General features: G+C 37.6%; 1 protein-coding gene across 15 annotated transcripts in view; it reads left to right on the top strand.

Moving 5' to 3' along the window:
• ZNF569 (zinc finger protein 569) overlaps positions 1–15,619 on the top strand; it is a 60,242-nt gene extending 44,623 nt beyond the window's left edge. For 14 of the 15 annotated variants that reach the window (XM_063801609.1, XM_009435479.3, XM_063801606.1 and 11 more), the window contains 3 exons: positions 373–499; positions 788–883; positions 12,339–15,619. In XM_063801609.1, the coding sequence (XP_063657679.1) occupies positions 373–499; positions 788–883; positions 12,339–14,161 (2,046 nt within the window). In that variant the 3' untranslated portion in view covers positions 14,162–15,619. The remainder of the gene's footprint in view (positions 1–372; positions 500–787; positions 884–12,338) is intronic. The other variant, XM_063801611.1, reaches the window with a different exon arrangement.
• The last annotated feature ends 1,236 nt before the right edge of the window (positions 15,620–16,855 follow it).

The following is a 16,855-nucleotide window of genomic DNA, read 5'->3' as shown; positions in this document are numbered from 1 at the left end:
ATGTCCCACCATACCACAGATTTCACCTATCATTCTGTCCCCTGCTTCTGCTTCCATCTAAGCCTTGCTTTCATTTTTTCCTGCCTTTGGTATCTTGTGAGATCTCAAACCACTTAACTTGGTTAAAGTTTTATTTTTATGTTTCTTTCACACTCAGTATAAATTGGTACCTAAAATCTCCCCTTTAACTCATGGTAGATATTAAAGACATGTGCTTGCTAAATCAGTGAATGAACATAAATGACAGGACGCTGCTAATATGATGGGCTTTTTTAATAACCTCTGATTAATATCAGAACAAGGTTCAATATATTTTGTTTACAATCACCCAAGATGGATGACTTCAGATTGAGTGGGAGTGTGTTGTTACAGGGAACAGTAACATTCAAAGATGTGGCTATCGACTTCACTCAGGAGGAGTGGAAGAGATTGGATCCTGCTCAGAGAAAACTGTACCGGAACGTGATGCTAGAAAACTATAACAACTTAATCACAGTAGGTAAGAGTAATTTACTATATAATTCAAACTCTGGAAAGAAAGTACCTTTTTTTTCCTCCCAGTGTTTCTGAAATACATGGACCTTTTAAATATTAGAGTGAGCTTGGCCTTGGGATGCTTTTGCTCATGTGAATGTCCATGCTGCAGTTTTCAGAGCAAAAGGGGACAGAACCCCCGAAGCCACATTTTCTTGTCCTTTAGCCTGGTTTTCCTGGGCCAGCCTCAATTTTTGGGTGGTTCTTTGTTCCTAGTATGTATGCCCAAATCTATGTAACTTCCCTTTGACAGGCTATCCGTTCACCAAACCTGATGTGATTTTCAAATTGGAGCAAGAAGAAGAACCATGGGTGATGGAGGAAGAAGTATTAAGGAGACACTGGCAAGGTTAGTGGAAGGGAACCACACAGGTGAGGAGAGGTCAGGGCCCTGTTAATGATTAATCAGTGAATGGTTGATCCCTCTAAAATATTCTTCAAAGATATTTTCAGAGGTTGGCACAGTGGTTCATACCTATAGTCCCAGCACTTTGGGAAGCCAAGGTGGAAGGACTGCTTGAGTCCAGGAGTTTGGGACCAGCCTGGGCAACATAGTGAGACCTCATCTCTTAAAAAAAAAGAGAAAAGAAAAATTGGGCCTGGCACAGTGGCTTGCGCCTGTAATCCCTGCACTTTGGGAGGCCGAGGTGGGCGGATCATGAGGTCAGGAGATCACAACCATCCTGGCTAACACGGTGAAACCCCATCTCTACTAAAAATACAAAAAATTAGCTTGGCGTGGTGGCACGCGCCTGTAGTCCCAGCTACTTGGGAGGCTGAGGCAGGAGAATCGCTTGAACCCGGGAGGCAGAGGTTGCAGTGAGCCAAGATTGCGCCACTGCACTCCAGCCTGGGCGACAGAGCGAGACTCTGTCAAAAAAAAAAAAAAAAAAAAAATTAGCCACGTGTGGTGGCATACGCTTGTGATCCCAGCTGCTTGGAAGGCTGAGGTGGGAGGATCACTTGAGCCTAGGAGGTTGAGGCTACAGTAAGCCATGATCACAGCACTGCACTCTAGCCTAGGCAACGGAGTGAGACCCTGTCTCAAAAAATATATATATATTTTCAGAAAGCATGTAGACCTTTTGTGTGTGTATGTGTGTGACAGAGTCTCACTCTGTCACCAGGCTGGAGTACAGTGGCGCGATCTCGGCTCACTGCAACCCCCACCTCCCAGGTTCAAGTGATTTTCCTGCCTCAGCCTCCTGATAGCTGGGACTACAGGCACGTGCCACCACACCCTGCTAATTTTTTGTATTTTTAGTAAAGACAGGGTTTCACCATGTTAGCCAGGATGGTCTTGATCTCCTGACCTCGTGATCTGCCCACCTTGGCCTCCCAAAGTGTTGGGATTACAGGCATGAGCCACCATGCCCGGCTTTTTTTTTTTTTTTTTGAGACAGAGTCTCACTCTGTCACCCAGGCTGGAGTGCAGTGGTGCAATCTTGGCTCACTGCAACCTCTGGCTCCTGGGTTCAAACGATTCTCATGCCTCAGCCTCCCGAGTAGCTGGGACTATAGGCATGCGCCACCATGCCTGGCTAACTTTTTGGTATTTTTAGTAGGGATGGGGTTTCACTATGTTGGCCAGGCTGGTCTTGAACTCCTGACCTCAAGTGATCCGCCCGCCTCGGCCTCCCAAAGTGCTGAGATTACAGGCGTGAGCCACCGCGCCTGGCCTGATGTACACTTTTGTAGTACAAAAGTGACCGTTGATGCAAACTCTTTTATAAACCTAAGATGTCATTTCTAGATACCATTCTTAATTTCTTTCCTCAGAACTTAGAGATCTGGTTGGCTTTCTTACCTGTGTGCTAGATACCAACCTTTCCTAATAAGTTTCCAGGCTTACTTTGATATTCATTCTATTATTAGCATCTTCGGGAGTACCGTCCACCCTCATATACAGGATCCTTTCTTTTTGCATACATTCACTAATTTGCAGTTGTTAAATCAAACCTACTGACATTTATAGTCCCTTACTTTCTCTTCTTTCTTCCATTCTAAATGTCTGAAATATTGTACAGTCATACTTCCCACTGTATTTTTAGGTTTTACTCTCATACTTCAATAATCACTACCACCCTTTATTTCAATAAAAGTTTTAAGTCAGTGCTGATTTTTTCGTAGCTCCCATTTTCTGATATATTTGTCATGTACATATGCAAGTGTATGTAATGTAGGTGTGCATCTATATATACCCACATATACATATATACACATACGTATGTCCATATACACGTATTTTGAATTTTATAAAGTCATTTTTGCCCTCCAAAGAGACTGTAATAATTTATATTTCCACCAGTAACTTCAACCAGTGTAGTCTGTTAGCATTTAAAAAAATCGTTGCCAAACTGATAGGTGAAAAATGGTAGCTAATTATAGCTTGAATTTACATTTCCTTTATGATGAGTGAAGGCAAGCATTTTTTCATGTTTCCAATCTATATTTCTTTGTTTTAATAAACAGTTGGTATCCTTTGCCCTTGTTTCTGTCGAGTTCTTAATTTGTATGAACTCTTAACATATTGAGCTGATTGGCACATCATCTGTCATATGTTTTTCTTGTGTTTTTTTCCCAAAGAGATTATTCCTCGTTGAAGTACATTTTTGCCACCTCGACTTTTTAAAATATTCATGTAGTTAAAACAATCTGTTCCTATAGGAGATTATCACAATTTTTAAAATGTATATGGGTCAATTATGTTTAGATATTTCTCAATAATGACTCATCCTCTTATGTTTGCTATGAATTTAAATAATTGTTAATACTTTTAAAGTTTTTAATGTCAATGTTAGACTGGTTTTATAAATAGAATTTGGAAGCTTTCCTTCATGCTCTAGAGCATTTATATAGCATTAGTGTTAAAACTCCCTAGAAAATTTGGTAGATGTTACCTGTTGAACTATTTGGACCTTGTGTATTTCTGAGGGAAGTTTCCTTGACAACTCTTTTCATTTTTCCTTTTATAACTATCCTATGTGTATGTAAATATATTTTTGTCTTTTGGCATTAGTTTTTGATAATAGGTTGTATTTTTCCATGAAATTACCCAGTTAATTCTAGTCTTCAAATTTTCAGAGTTGACAAAGTAACTTCCATAAATATTAAAATTTCCTCTGTATCTGTAAAAAGTTACCGCACATTGATATTCCAGGATCATCTATTATATTTGAAAATTTGTTTCATCTGTATTTTCAAATGTTTTGGTATTAAATTATTTGTAGTGTTCTCTGATTTTAGCTAACAGTTGCTTGTTTTCCTATTGTTTATTTTTTGTGTGGGATAGGTGGGTAGAGAGGTATTCTTGGAGGTTTGTGCTATGTCCTATAGACCCAGTGATGCATCAGAATGTCTGTCTTATCCATTACCTTGTTTTGCAGTGTGACATTGCTGTACCGTAATTCTAATGGTGAAAGTTCTGTTCCCCCTGCACCATAATATTCTTCATTTCAATGGTGGTTTTCTTTTTCTCTGTTCCAATTATTTCCTTGGTTCTGCTGGTAAACTTTTATCCCTTTCTGTTTTCTCAATGATTCTTCCTCATGCATTTATACAGGCATATCTCATGTTATTATGCTTTATTTTATTGTGCTTGGCAAATATTGCATTTTTTATAAATTGAAGGCTTGTGGCAGCCCTGCATCGAACAAGTCCATTGGCACCATTTTTCCAAAAGCATGTGCTCACTTTGTGTGTCTGTGTCACATTCTTGCAATATTTCAAACCTTTTCGTTATATTATTATCTGTTATGGGGATCTGTGATCAGTGATCTTTGATGTTACTGTTGTCATTGTTTTGGGGTGCCACAAACTTCATCCATGTAAGATGGCAGACTTAATTGATGTTAAATGTTGTATGTGTTCTGACTATTCTACTGACCACCCATTCTCGTCTCTCTCCCTTTTTCTGGGTCTCTCTCTTCCCTGAAACACAACAATATTGAAATTAGGGCAATTAATAACCCTACAATGACCTCTAAGTGTTCAAGTGAAAGGAAGAGTCGCACATCTCTCACTTTAAATTAAAAGCTAGGAATGATTAAGCTTAGTGAAGAAGGCATGTTAAAAGCCAAGATAGACCAAAAGCAAAGCCTTTTGTGTTTGCCAAGTTGTGAATGCAAAGGAAAAGTTCTTGAAGTAAATTTAAAGTGCTGGCCAGGTGTGGTGGCTCACGCCTGTAATCCTAACACTTTGGCAGGCTAAGGCCGGTGGATTGCTTGGGCCCAGGAGTTCAAGACCAGACTGGGCAACATGGTGAAACCCTGTCTCTACTGAAAATACAGAAATTAGCCGGATGTAATGGTGCATGCCTGTAGTCCCAGCTGCTTGGGAGGCTGAGACGAGAGGATCGATTGAGTCTAAGAGGTGGAGGTTGCAATGAGCTGAGATCACACTACTGCATCCCAGCCTAGGTGACAGAGCAAGACCCTGTCTCAAAAAAAAAAAAAAAAAAAAGTGCCACTACAGTAGACACACAAATGATAAGATGATAAGAAAGCAAAATAGCCTTATTGTTGATAGGGAGAAAGTTTTAGTTGTCTGGGTAGAAGATCAAACCAGCCACAGCATTCCCTTAAGCCAAAGCATAATCCAGGACAAGCCCCTAATTATCTTCAATTCTATGAAGGCTTAGAGGTGAGGAAGCTGCAGAAGAAAAGTTTGAAGCTAGCAGAGGTTGGTTCATAAGGTTTAAGGAAAGAGCCATCTCCATAACATAAAAATACAAGGTAAAGCAGTAAGAGCCGATGGAAGCTGCAGTAAATTATCTAGAAGATCTAGCTAAGATTATTGATGAGGGTGGCTAACTAAACAATAGCGTTCCGATGTAGATGCAACAGCCTTCTATTGGAAGAAGATGCCATCTAGGACTTTCACAGCTAGAGAGGTGAAGTCAGTGGCTGGCTTCAAAGTTTCAAATGACAGACTGGCCCTCCTGTTATGGGCTAATGCAGGTGGTGACTTCAAGTTGGAGCCAGTATTCATTTTCCATTCTGAAAATCCTAGGGCCCTTAGGAATTATGCTAAATACACCCTGCTCGTGCTCTATAAATGGAATAACAAAGCCTGGACGGCAGCACATCTGTTTACAGCATTGATTTGCTAAATATTTTAAGCCCACTGTTGATACCTACTGCTCACGAGAAAAAAAAGTTCCTTTGAAAATAGTATTGCTCATTGACAGTGCACTTGGTCACCCAGGAGCTCTAATGGAGATGTACAAGGAGATCAGTGTTGGTTTTCATGCCTGCTAATACAACATCCATTCTGCAGCTCATGGATCAAGCAGTAATTTTGACTTTCAAGTCTTATTATTTAAGAAATACATTCTGTAATGTAATAGCTTCCATAGGTAATGATTCCTCTGACAGATCTGGGTAAAGTAAATTAAAAAGTGTAAAAACTGGCTGGAAAGGATTTATGTTTCCAGGTGCTATTATGAATATTCATGACTCAGGAGAGGAGATCAGAATATCAACAGGAGTTTGAAAGAGGTTCATTCGACACTCATGGATGACTTTGAAGGATTCAAGGCTTCAGTGGAGGAAGTAATTGTAGATGTGCAACTAGCAAGAGAAGTAGAATTAGAAGTAGAGCTGGAAGATGTGACTGAATTGCTGCAGTCTCGTGATTGCAGGGATAAGGATTACTTCTTATGGGTGAACAAAGAAAGTCATTTCTTTAGGATCTACTCCTGGTGAAGATGCTGTGCACATTGTGGAAATCAATGATTTAGAATATTCCATAAATATAATTGATAAAGCAGTGGTAGGATTTGAGAGGAGTGACTACAGTTTTGAAAGAAGTCCTACTGTGGGTAAAGTACTATCAAACAACATCACATGCCACAGAGAAACTTTTTGTGAAAGAAAAGTCAATCAATGTGACTCTTCATTGTTATCTTAAGAAATTGGGGCTGGGCGCAGTGGCTCACACCTGTAATCCCAGCACTTTGGGAGGCCGAGGTGGGCAGATCACGAGGTCAGGAGTTCGAGACTAGCCTGGCCAACATAGTGAAACCCCGTCTCTACTAAAAACACACAAAAAATTAGCCTGGCATGGTGGCACACACCTGTAATCCCAGCTACTCAGGAGGCTGAGGCAGGAGAATTGCTTGAACCTGGGAGGCAGAGGTTGCAGTGAGCAGAGATCGAGCCACTGCACTCTAGCCTCTGCACTCTTGCCTGGGCGACAGAGGGAGACTCTGTCTCAAAAAAAAAAAAAAAAGAAAGAAAGAAAGAAAAGAAAAAAGAAATTGCTACAGCCACCCCAACTTTCTGTAATCCCCCCTTGATTAGTCAGCAGCCATCAACATTGAGATTGAGGAAGACACCTATCAGCAAAAAGATTATGACTCACTGAAGGTTCAGATGATTGTTAGCATTTTTAAGCAATATTTTTAAATTAAGGTGTAGTACATTTTTTAGACATGATGCTGTTATATACGTAATAGACTAAGTATATAGTATTAAATTTTTTTTTTTTTTTTAGACGTAGTCTCTCTTAGTTACCCAGGCTGGAGTGCAGTGGCATGATCTCGGCTCACTGCAACCTCCACCTCCCAGGTTCAAACGATTCTCCTGCCTCAGCCTCCCAGTAGCTGGGATTACAGGCGCGTGCCACCACGCCCGGCTAATTTTTTTGAATTTTTAGTAGAGACAGGGTTTCACCATATTGGCCAGGCTGGTCTTGAACCCCTGACCTCAAATGATTCACCCACCTCGGCCTCCCAAAGTGCTGGGATTACAGTCGTGAGCCACCGCACCCAGCCAACATAACTTTTATATGCACTGGGAAACCAAAAATGTTGTGTGACATGCTTTATTGTGGTGGTGTGGAACTGAACCCACAGTATCTCTGAAGTATGCCTATGTTTCTATTTTGAATTATTGATTTGTATATTTTATTATCTTTTTGTATATTCGTTGTAATATATTTAGTCAAGATTATCATTTATGTAAACTATCAGTAAACATACAACCTACAGAATGGGAGAAAATATTTGCAAACTATGCATCTGACACAGGCCTAATATCCAGCATCTATAAGGAACTTAAATTTACAAGAAAAAAACAGCCCTATTAAAAGGACATGAACAGACACTTTTCAAGACATAAATATGGCCAAGAAGCTTATGAAAGAAAGTTCAATATCACTGATTGTTAGAGAAATCCAAATCACCATAATGAGATACCATCTCACAACAGTCATAATGGCCATTATTAAAAAGTCAAAAAATAACAGATGCTGGCAGAGAGGAGAAAAATTTCCATTTTCCTATTGGAAGTAAGCAGCAATAGGGAACTGAATATCTCAGCCTTATTAAGTACGTAAACTTTTGCTTGATATCCTTGTTTAAGCCAGTTTAGGTTCCCTGTAGTCTTCTGCCTGGTGTCCCTGACTCTAGAGTCTATCTGGTTCCATTTCTCCAGAAGCAGAGAGTAGTCTTCCCATCTTCTCTTGGGAGTGATAGGTACCTCATTGCACAGTGCAGGCAATTGTTTGCCTTATAGACTTCCATTCAATTTTGTTATTTTTTAGGGCCCCTGTTCATTCCCACCTTTCATGGTGCATGACTTCTCTAATTTCTCAGCCTTTCTTTAGTTCTATAGTAGGAACTTGCTTTTTGACATCTTCGTCTGCAGGCACATGGGTTTTAGCGTTCTTAGTTCTTCTGTTAGATAATAGTCCTTTCATCTTCTTCCATCTGCTAAAATTATGTTTACATCTATCATCCATTGTTGTCTGTTATGGTCTTTGTCTTCGTTGGTTTATGCCTTTTAAATGATACCATATTTGCGCACTTTTGGATAGAATCTGAGCTAAACTCATGTATTTATTATACCATATTTAACCTCAACTTCTTACTATTTCTTTTCCCTATGGTCACTATATTTGCCCCTATACAATTAACCTACGTGGGCCTCTCCAGTTTTATGTTCCAATTCCGTCATCCAGTTTTTAACCTTCCTATTGGTTCTTCTCATTTTATTGATTATTGCAGTGTTCAGAACAATTTTATTTGTTTAGACTGGATATAAACACATACTCATAGAACTTTATTTTATTTTATTTTTATTTTTATTTTTATTTTTATTATTATTTGAGACGGTGTCTCACTCTGTTACCCGGGCTGGAGTACAGTGGCGTGATCTCAGCTCACTGCAACCTCCGCCTCCCAGGTTCAAGCGATTCTCCTGCCTCAGCCTCCTGAGTAGCTGGGACTACAGGCACGTGCCACCATGCCCGGCTAATTTTTGTATTTTTAGTAGAGACCGGGTTGCACTATGTTGGCCAGGCTAGTCTCTTAACTCCTGACTTCATGATCCACATGCCTCAACCTGCTGGGATTACAGGCGTGTGCCATCGCACCCGGCCAGAACAGAACTTTTAAAGTACAAAAGGATATATGTTGAAAAGTAATTCTTCTCTTACACATTTTTCCCTTCTATGGTAGCAACCCCCAGTATCATTTTCCTTTGAGCTATTTTCAAACATTTTTATTGAAGCCGCTTTAAACTGATATATTAACTTACGAATGTCATCTTTATGCCATTGAATTTTCTTGTCTAAAATGCTTTAATGCCTTTTTCTTAGTTTCCTAGGGCTGCTGAAACAAAGTACCACAAGCTGGGTAACTTAGAAATAACAGGAATTGGCCAGGTGTGGTGGCCCACGCCTGTAATCCCAGCACTTTGAGAGGCCGAGGCGGGTGGGTCATCTGAGCTCAGGAGTTTAAGACCACCCAGGGCAACATGGTGAAATCCCATCTCTACTAAAAATACAAAAAAATTAACCAGGTGTGGTGGCGCACGCCTCTAGTCCCAGCTACTTGGGAGGTTGAGGTAGGAGAATCTTTTGAGCCCCAGCGTCGAAGGTTGCAGTGAGCCTAGATCACGCCACTGCACTCCAGCTTGGGTTACAGAGTGAGACTCTGTCTCTAAAAAATAAAAAAAATAACTATTCTCACAGTTCTGGAGGCCAGAAATCTAAAATCAAGGTGTCAGTGGGGCCATACTCCCTCTGAAACCTGTAGGGAAGGATTCTTCCTTGCCTCTTTCAGCTTCTGATATCCCCAGACATTCCTTGGTTTGTGGCAGCATAACTCTACTCTGTCTCTCCATCTTCACATGGCATTTCTTCCATGTCTCTTGTCTCTTCATGTAGCATTCTTTTTCTAAGAACACGAGTCGTATTGCATGGGGGCTTCTCTTATTCCAGTTTGACCTCATCTTAACTAATTTCATCTTCAATGACCCTATTTCTAAATGAAGCCTCATTCTGAGGCACTAGGAGTTAGGACTTCAATTCAATCCATAACACAATTCAATCCATAACACCATTCTATTTGTTCAAGTCTGTGTGTTCATTTTAAACTTTTCTTCATATGGTTTTTGGACATTTTTTATTTTTGTATATTTTTCATACTTTTTGTTGTCATTGTAAATGTAGTTTTTAATTCTATAATTTCTAAATATAGTCAGCCCTTTCTATCCATGCTTTCTGCAACTACAAATTGAAAATATTCAGGGGAAAAAAGCAACAAAAAATAACAATACAACAATAAAAAATAATACAAATTTTAAATTATAGTATAACAATGATTTACATAGCATTTATATTGTATTCAGTATTATAAGTAATCTGGAGATTATTTAAAGTATACAGAAAGATACGCATAAGTTATAAGAAAATACTTTTATCATTTTATGTAAGGCATTGAGCATCCATGGATTTTGGTATCCACGGGAGGTCCTGGAACCAGTCCCCAATAGATAATGAGGGATGACTGTAGTTGTTTGTATATGAAGGTTTTTAAAAATAAATATCGATTCATATGTAGTGAATTTCTTACTTTTCATAATTGTTCAGATGACTTGATTTTTCAGGTAAACAGTTTTGTTTCTGACAAATAATGTTAATTTTCATTTTCTTTTCCTGTTTTTTTTTGTTTGTTTGTTTGTTTGTTTTTTTGTTTTGTGTTTTGAGACACAGTCTTAATCTTTCCCCCAGGCTAGAGAGCAGTGGTGATCTCCGCTCACTGCAACCTTAACCTCCCAGGCTTAGGTGATCCTCCCATCTCAGCCTCCCTAGTAGCTGGGACTATAGGCTTGCACCACTACACCCAGCTAATTTTTGTATCTTTTGTAGAAATGGGGTTTTGCCATGTTGCTCAGTCTGGTCTTGAACTCCTGAGCTCAAGAGATCTGTTTGCCTCAGCCTCCCAAAGTGCTAGGATTACAGGCGTGAGCCACTGCACTCACGCCTTTTAATTAAGAAAAGAGGGGCAACTCTTTTCTTAATATTCTTTTTTTTTTTCTTTTTCTTTTTTCTTTTGAGACAGAGTCTCACTCTGTCGCCCAGGCTGGAGTGCAGTGGCGTGATCTTGGCTCACCGCAACCTCTACCTCACAGGTTCACGCCATTCTCCTGCCTCAGCCTCCCAAGTAGCTGAGACTAGAGGTGCCCGCCACCATGCCCAGCTAATTTTTTTTTTTTTTTTTTTGTATTTTTAGTAGAGATGGGGTTTCACTGTGTTAGCCAGGATGGTCTCAATCTCCTGACCTCGAGATCCGCCGGCCTTGGCCTCCCAAAGTGCTGGGATTATAGGCATGAGCCACCGCGCCCGGCCTCTTAATTTTCATACCTCTGATTTATTTCTCTTATTTAATTGTACTACCTAGTACTGCAATGAGTGGTGACAACTCATCTTTTCTTATTTCTGACTTTAATGTGAATGCTTCTGGATGTTTTCCATTAAGTAAAGTGCTGGTGTTTGGGCTGTACTGTACTTTATTCTCAAATTAAATGTTATTTGTTCCTATTTTATATAAAGGATTTTTAAATGAAAAATAGATGTTGAGTTTTATTATCTTAATATCTACAGAAATGATTACTTGATTTTTTCATTTTTTCAAATGTCATTACTTGACATTTTTCATTAATTTATTTATAGTAATATACTTTCTATTATTGAAACGTATCCCTGGAAAAAATGTACTCAACTCAAATATGATATATTTTATATTTAATGTGCTTCTGGGTCACTTTTTTCCTTTTGGGTCATTTTGATGTTTTACATAGAATTTTTACAATGGTTTTCATAAATGAAATTGGATAGTTTGCTTTTTTGGTGTGTCATCTTTGTCAGGTTTTGGTATTAATATATGTTTCATACACAAAAACATCGGGAATTTTTGTCTTTTTTCTTTCACAACATTTTAGACAGCGTAGGAGTTGTCCTCTAAAATCTGTTAGAATTTTCATGTGGATCTCTGGGTTTTTCCTTTTTGTTTTAGGGAATTACTTTTCATATTTCTTTTCATTTTATGGAAATTGGTTTAGATAAGTTTTTTGCATCTTGTAGTGTCAGTTTTAGTAATTTACAATCCAGAAAAGTGTTTAGATTATAAAAATGTATTTTAATAGAGTCCTGCAAAATGATCTTATACTTTTTAGCTTCCTGTTTTTGTTTTTTCTCTATCATTATTTCTTCTTACTTCATTTGTACATTCTGCATTTCCTATTTATTTACCTATTTGTTTTCTATCAGATCATTTTTTAAAGCAATCAAAGCTATTTGTATTTATAAATATATGCCTCTACTCATATTTCCTTTCCTGAATTTCCTTCTCAGAACTTCAGAGATAAGAGATATATGCAGTTGAAAATGTTTTAATAGTGGGAGAGTAGGGCTTAAACCAATAATCAGTCCCATAATTGCATATTTTTCAAAATGTTCTTCATATTACAATATTGGAAAAAAATTTGTAAGTGATATTTATTTGCAATCTGTTTTAGGAGAAATATGGGGAGTTGATGAGCATCAGAAAAACCAGGACAGACTTTTGAGACAAGTTGAAGTTAAATTCCAGAAAACACTGACTGAAGAAAAAGGCAATGAATGTCAAAAGAAATTTGCAAATGTATTTCCTCTGAACTCTGATTTTTTCCCTTCCAGACACAATCTCTATGAGTATGACTTATTTGGAAAGTGTTTAGAACATAATTTTGACTGTCATAATAATGTGAAATGCCTTATGAGAAAGGAACATTGTGAATATAATGAACCTGTGAAATCATATGGTAATAGCTCATCCCATTTTGTCATTACCCCCTTTAAGTGTAATCATTGTGGAAAAGGCTTCAATCAGACTTTGGACCTCATCAGACATCTGAGAATTCATACTGGAGAGAAGCCCTATGAATGTAGTAACTGTAGAAAAGCCTTCAGTCACAAGGAAAAACTTATTAAACATTATAAAATTCACAGTAGGGAGCAGTCTTACAAATGTAATGAATGTGGTAAAGCTTTCATTAAAATGTCAAATCTCATTAGACATCAAAGAATTCATACTGGAGAGAAGCCCTATGCATGTAAGGAATGTGAGAAGTCCTTCAGCCAGAAATCAAATCTTATTGATCACGAAAAAATTCATACTGGAGAGAAACCTTATGAATGTAATGAGTGTGGAAAAGCATTCAGCCAGAAGCAAAGCCTCATTGCACATCAGAAAGTTCATACTGGGGAGAAACCTTATGCATGTAATGAATGTGGTAAAGCCTTCCCTCGAATTGCATCCCTTGCTCTTCATATGAGAAGTCATACAGGAGAAAAACCTTATAAATGTGATAAATGTGGTAAAGCCTTCTCTCAGTTTTCCATGCTTATTATACATGTTAGAATTCATACAGGTGAAAAACCCTATGAATGTAATGAGTGTGGAAAAGCCTTCTCTCAAAGCTCAGCCCTTACTGTACATATGAGAAGTCACACTGGTGAGAAACCCTATGAATGTAAGGAATGCAGAAAAGCCTTCAGCCACAAGAAAAACTTCATTACACACCAGAAAATTCATACTAGAGAGAAACCTTATGAGTGTAATGAATGTGGGAAAGCTTTTATACAGATGTCAAATCTTGTTAGACACCAGAGAATTCATACTGGGGAAAAACCCTATATATGTAAGGAATGTGGGAAAGCCTTTAGCCAGAAATCAAATCTCATTGCTCATGAAAAAATTCATTCTGGAGAGAAACCCTATGAATGCAATGAATGTGGTAAAGCCTTCAGCCAAAAGCAAAACTTCATTACACATCAAAAAGTTCATACTGGAGAGAAACCTTATGATTGTAATGAATGTGGTAAAGCCTTCTCTCAAATTGCATCCCTTACCCTTCATTTGAGAAGTCATACAGGGGAAAAGCCTTATGAATGTGATAAATGTGGTAAAGCCTTCTCTCAGTGCTCACTGCTTAATTTACATATGAGAAGTCACACAGGTGAGAAGCCCTATGTATGTAATGAATGTGGGAAAGCCTTCTCTCAAAGAACTTCCCTTATTGTGCACATGAGAGGCCATACAGGTGAAAAACCCTATGAATGTAATAAATGTGGAAAAGCCTTCTCCCAAAGCTCATCCCTTACTATACATATACGAGGACATACAGGTGAGAAACCCTTCGACTGTAGTAAATGTGGAAAAGCCTTCTCTCAAATCTCATCTCTTACCCTTCATATGAGAAAACATACAGGTGAGAAGCCCTATCACTGTATTGAGTGTGGCAAGGCTTTCAGCCAAAAGTCGCACCTTGTTAGACACCAGAGAATTCATACTCATTAGAAACCCTATGAATATTGTGAATATGGCAAGGCCATCTGAAGGAATTAACACCTCATTGCACATTACATGATCACTTCCAGAGTAGAAAACTATGAATGTGGGATAGCCTTCTGAAAAAGCCACAAATTTATGAAACATTAGAGAATTCTTCCAAGGTGACAAATTATATAATGAAAAAGCTGATTGCCAGAAACTTTCAGCAGACATCTTATTAATAATATTTAATCAGCATTCTCATTGAAATCTGAAACAAGGTACCTGCCATCAGCATAACAACACAACACTTGAGCTCCTAGCCAATGTATTAAGTAAGGAAAACAAGTATCAACGAAGAACTATAAAAATAACTTTTATACAAGAAATAATTAGAAAATGTGTTGATAGAAAACCTAAGAATAAACACAACAATGAGTTAGGTCTTTATCAAGTTATAAAATATGTTGAAAGGCACAAAAGAACACCTGGAAAAGTGATATTTTGTCTGAAAAGACTTGACATTGTAAAAATATAATTTCTCTCCCAAATCACTAAGTTTAATATACTTCTGAAGTTTACATCAGTTTTATTTTAAGGAACTTCACAAACTTATCCAAAAATTTTATGTGGAAAAGTAAAGAAACACAAATAGCTGAAACAAACTTGACAAAGCAAGTAGAGAAGACACACTCTATTATTAGATATATCATATACTTATTTAAAGCTGCTGTCATTTAAACAATGTATTACCAAGTGAATAAATCAAGCAGTAGTAAGATAGTGAGCATTCATACAAAAATCCAAGAAGATACAGGAATTCTGTGTATGACAGTGCTATTGAAATCATTGGGGAATGAATGGCTTATTTAATAAATGGAAGGTTCATAGGAGAAAAATTTTAGCTTTCTACTTTATATCATATACAAAAATAAAATCCAACTAAAGACCAGAATATAAAAAGCAAAATTTTAAAACTATGATGAAAGTAGAATCTGTTACTTTAGGGTAACAAGATTTCTTTAAAAAACACGTAAACATGGAATAGTCTGTTGAATTTTGGTGTATTGGCCTCACAGGCACCCACAAATGTACACAAAGAGATATATTTCATTGTGTTCCTGAATCATGGTTTGTATTGCCCAAAATTGGATATAACAAATTTTTATCAATTGTGGAATAGATGAATAAGTGTGATCATTTCTGTGATAAAATACAGAATTTAGAAACAAAATCTACCTATAGTTATATGGATAGATTACAATATATAATATTGAGAAAAAATTAAAATGCACAAAGGAACACAGTATAACATTTGTATAATTTAATAAGATCTTGCAAAGAACAGTACTGTGTATTGGTCATGGATCCATATACGACTTGGTTGCCTTTTGGGATGTGGGAAAGGTTTGGTGGGAGTTGTTATATTTATCTGTAATATTTCTTTAATAAAAGAGTGAAAGCAAATATGACAGTGGTGACAAATCTGGTTGTCCAAATTAATTACATGGGTTTTTAAAATTGTTTTTTTCTTGCTTTTATTTTCCTAATTTCTCAAAAATAAGAATCAAATGGGTGGGGGAAACCTGGGCCTGGAGAAATAATTTTAAAATGGATTTTTATTCTTGATCAGATACTAACATTTATAGAAGATTGTCTTTACACAAAACATACCTGACAAGGTATTATTTTGTTTACTGTCTCTTCATGTTAATTGGAATAATAAAATCAGCCGTATTTTCGCATTTATTTGAGGCCAATTTTTAATTTTAAACTCAAATTTTTTTCTAGTTGAAAGGAGTATAGAAACAAAACAATTATTTTATTATTGGGATAATTGGCTATCCATTTGGGGAAAGAAATCCACCTTCATTTGGGTTGGTTTTGGAGTGAAGGAAAGAGACCATTCATGCATACTGTAAAATATAGTTTACATTCTAATATATCAAGCCAAGAATAGTTATTGGTGTTAGAGTAGAAGCAATTTCTATATATCTCAACAAAGCTTTTCTTTGTTTCCGGATCAATAAACGGGGATGCAGATGCTGGTGATTTTATGTATGCCAGATAAGGGCCCAGTAGATGTGAAAAATTGACTTCATTCTGTTCCACAGATGTTTTATATTCAGGCCTTTCAAATATTTATGTCGTGGCCAGGTCAGTGGTGGCTCACACCTGTAATCCCAGCACTTTGGGAGGCTGAGGCAGGTGGATCACTTGAGGTCAGGAGTTTGTGAGCAGCCTGGCCAACATGGTGTAACCCCGTCTCAACTAAAAATACAAAAATTAGCTGGGTGTGGTTGCGTGTGCCTCTTATCCCAGCTACTTGGGAGGCTGAGGCACGAGAATTGCTTGAACCCAGGAGGCAGAGGTTGCAGTGAGCTGAGACCACGCCACTGCATTCCAGCCTGGGCAACAGAGTGAGACTCCATCTCAAAAAACAAAAAAACAAATATGTTGCCTCCAATTTCATTTTCTGTGAATAGTCTATTCATATATTAAGTCTGTTTTTTTCTACTGGAACTTCAAAAATGTTTTTCTTGGAAACAATTATGGATTTATAGGAAGTTATACAAATAATGCTGTATAGTACTATTTAGTCCTTGTACCCGACACCTCGTTTCTCCTAATGGTAACACCTTATATAACAGTACAGAATCAAATTTGACATTGGTACAATCCACAAACATTACCAGTTTTATAGGCACTTGTATATGTGTC

Source organism: Pan troglodytes, chromosome 20 (genome assembly GCF_028858775.2).
Source record: "Pan troglodytes isolate AG18354 chromosome 20, NHGRI_mPanTro3-v2.0_pri, whole genome shotgun sequence".
NCBI lineage: Eukaryota > Metazoa > Chordata > Mammalia > Primates > Hominidae > Pan > Pan troglodytes.
Note: the sequence above shows the minus strand (reverse complement) of the source record. Positions and strands in the feature narration are given on the sequence as shown.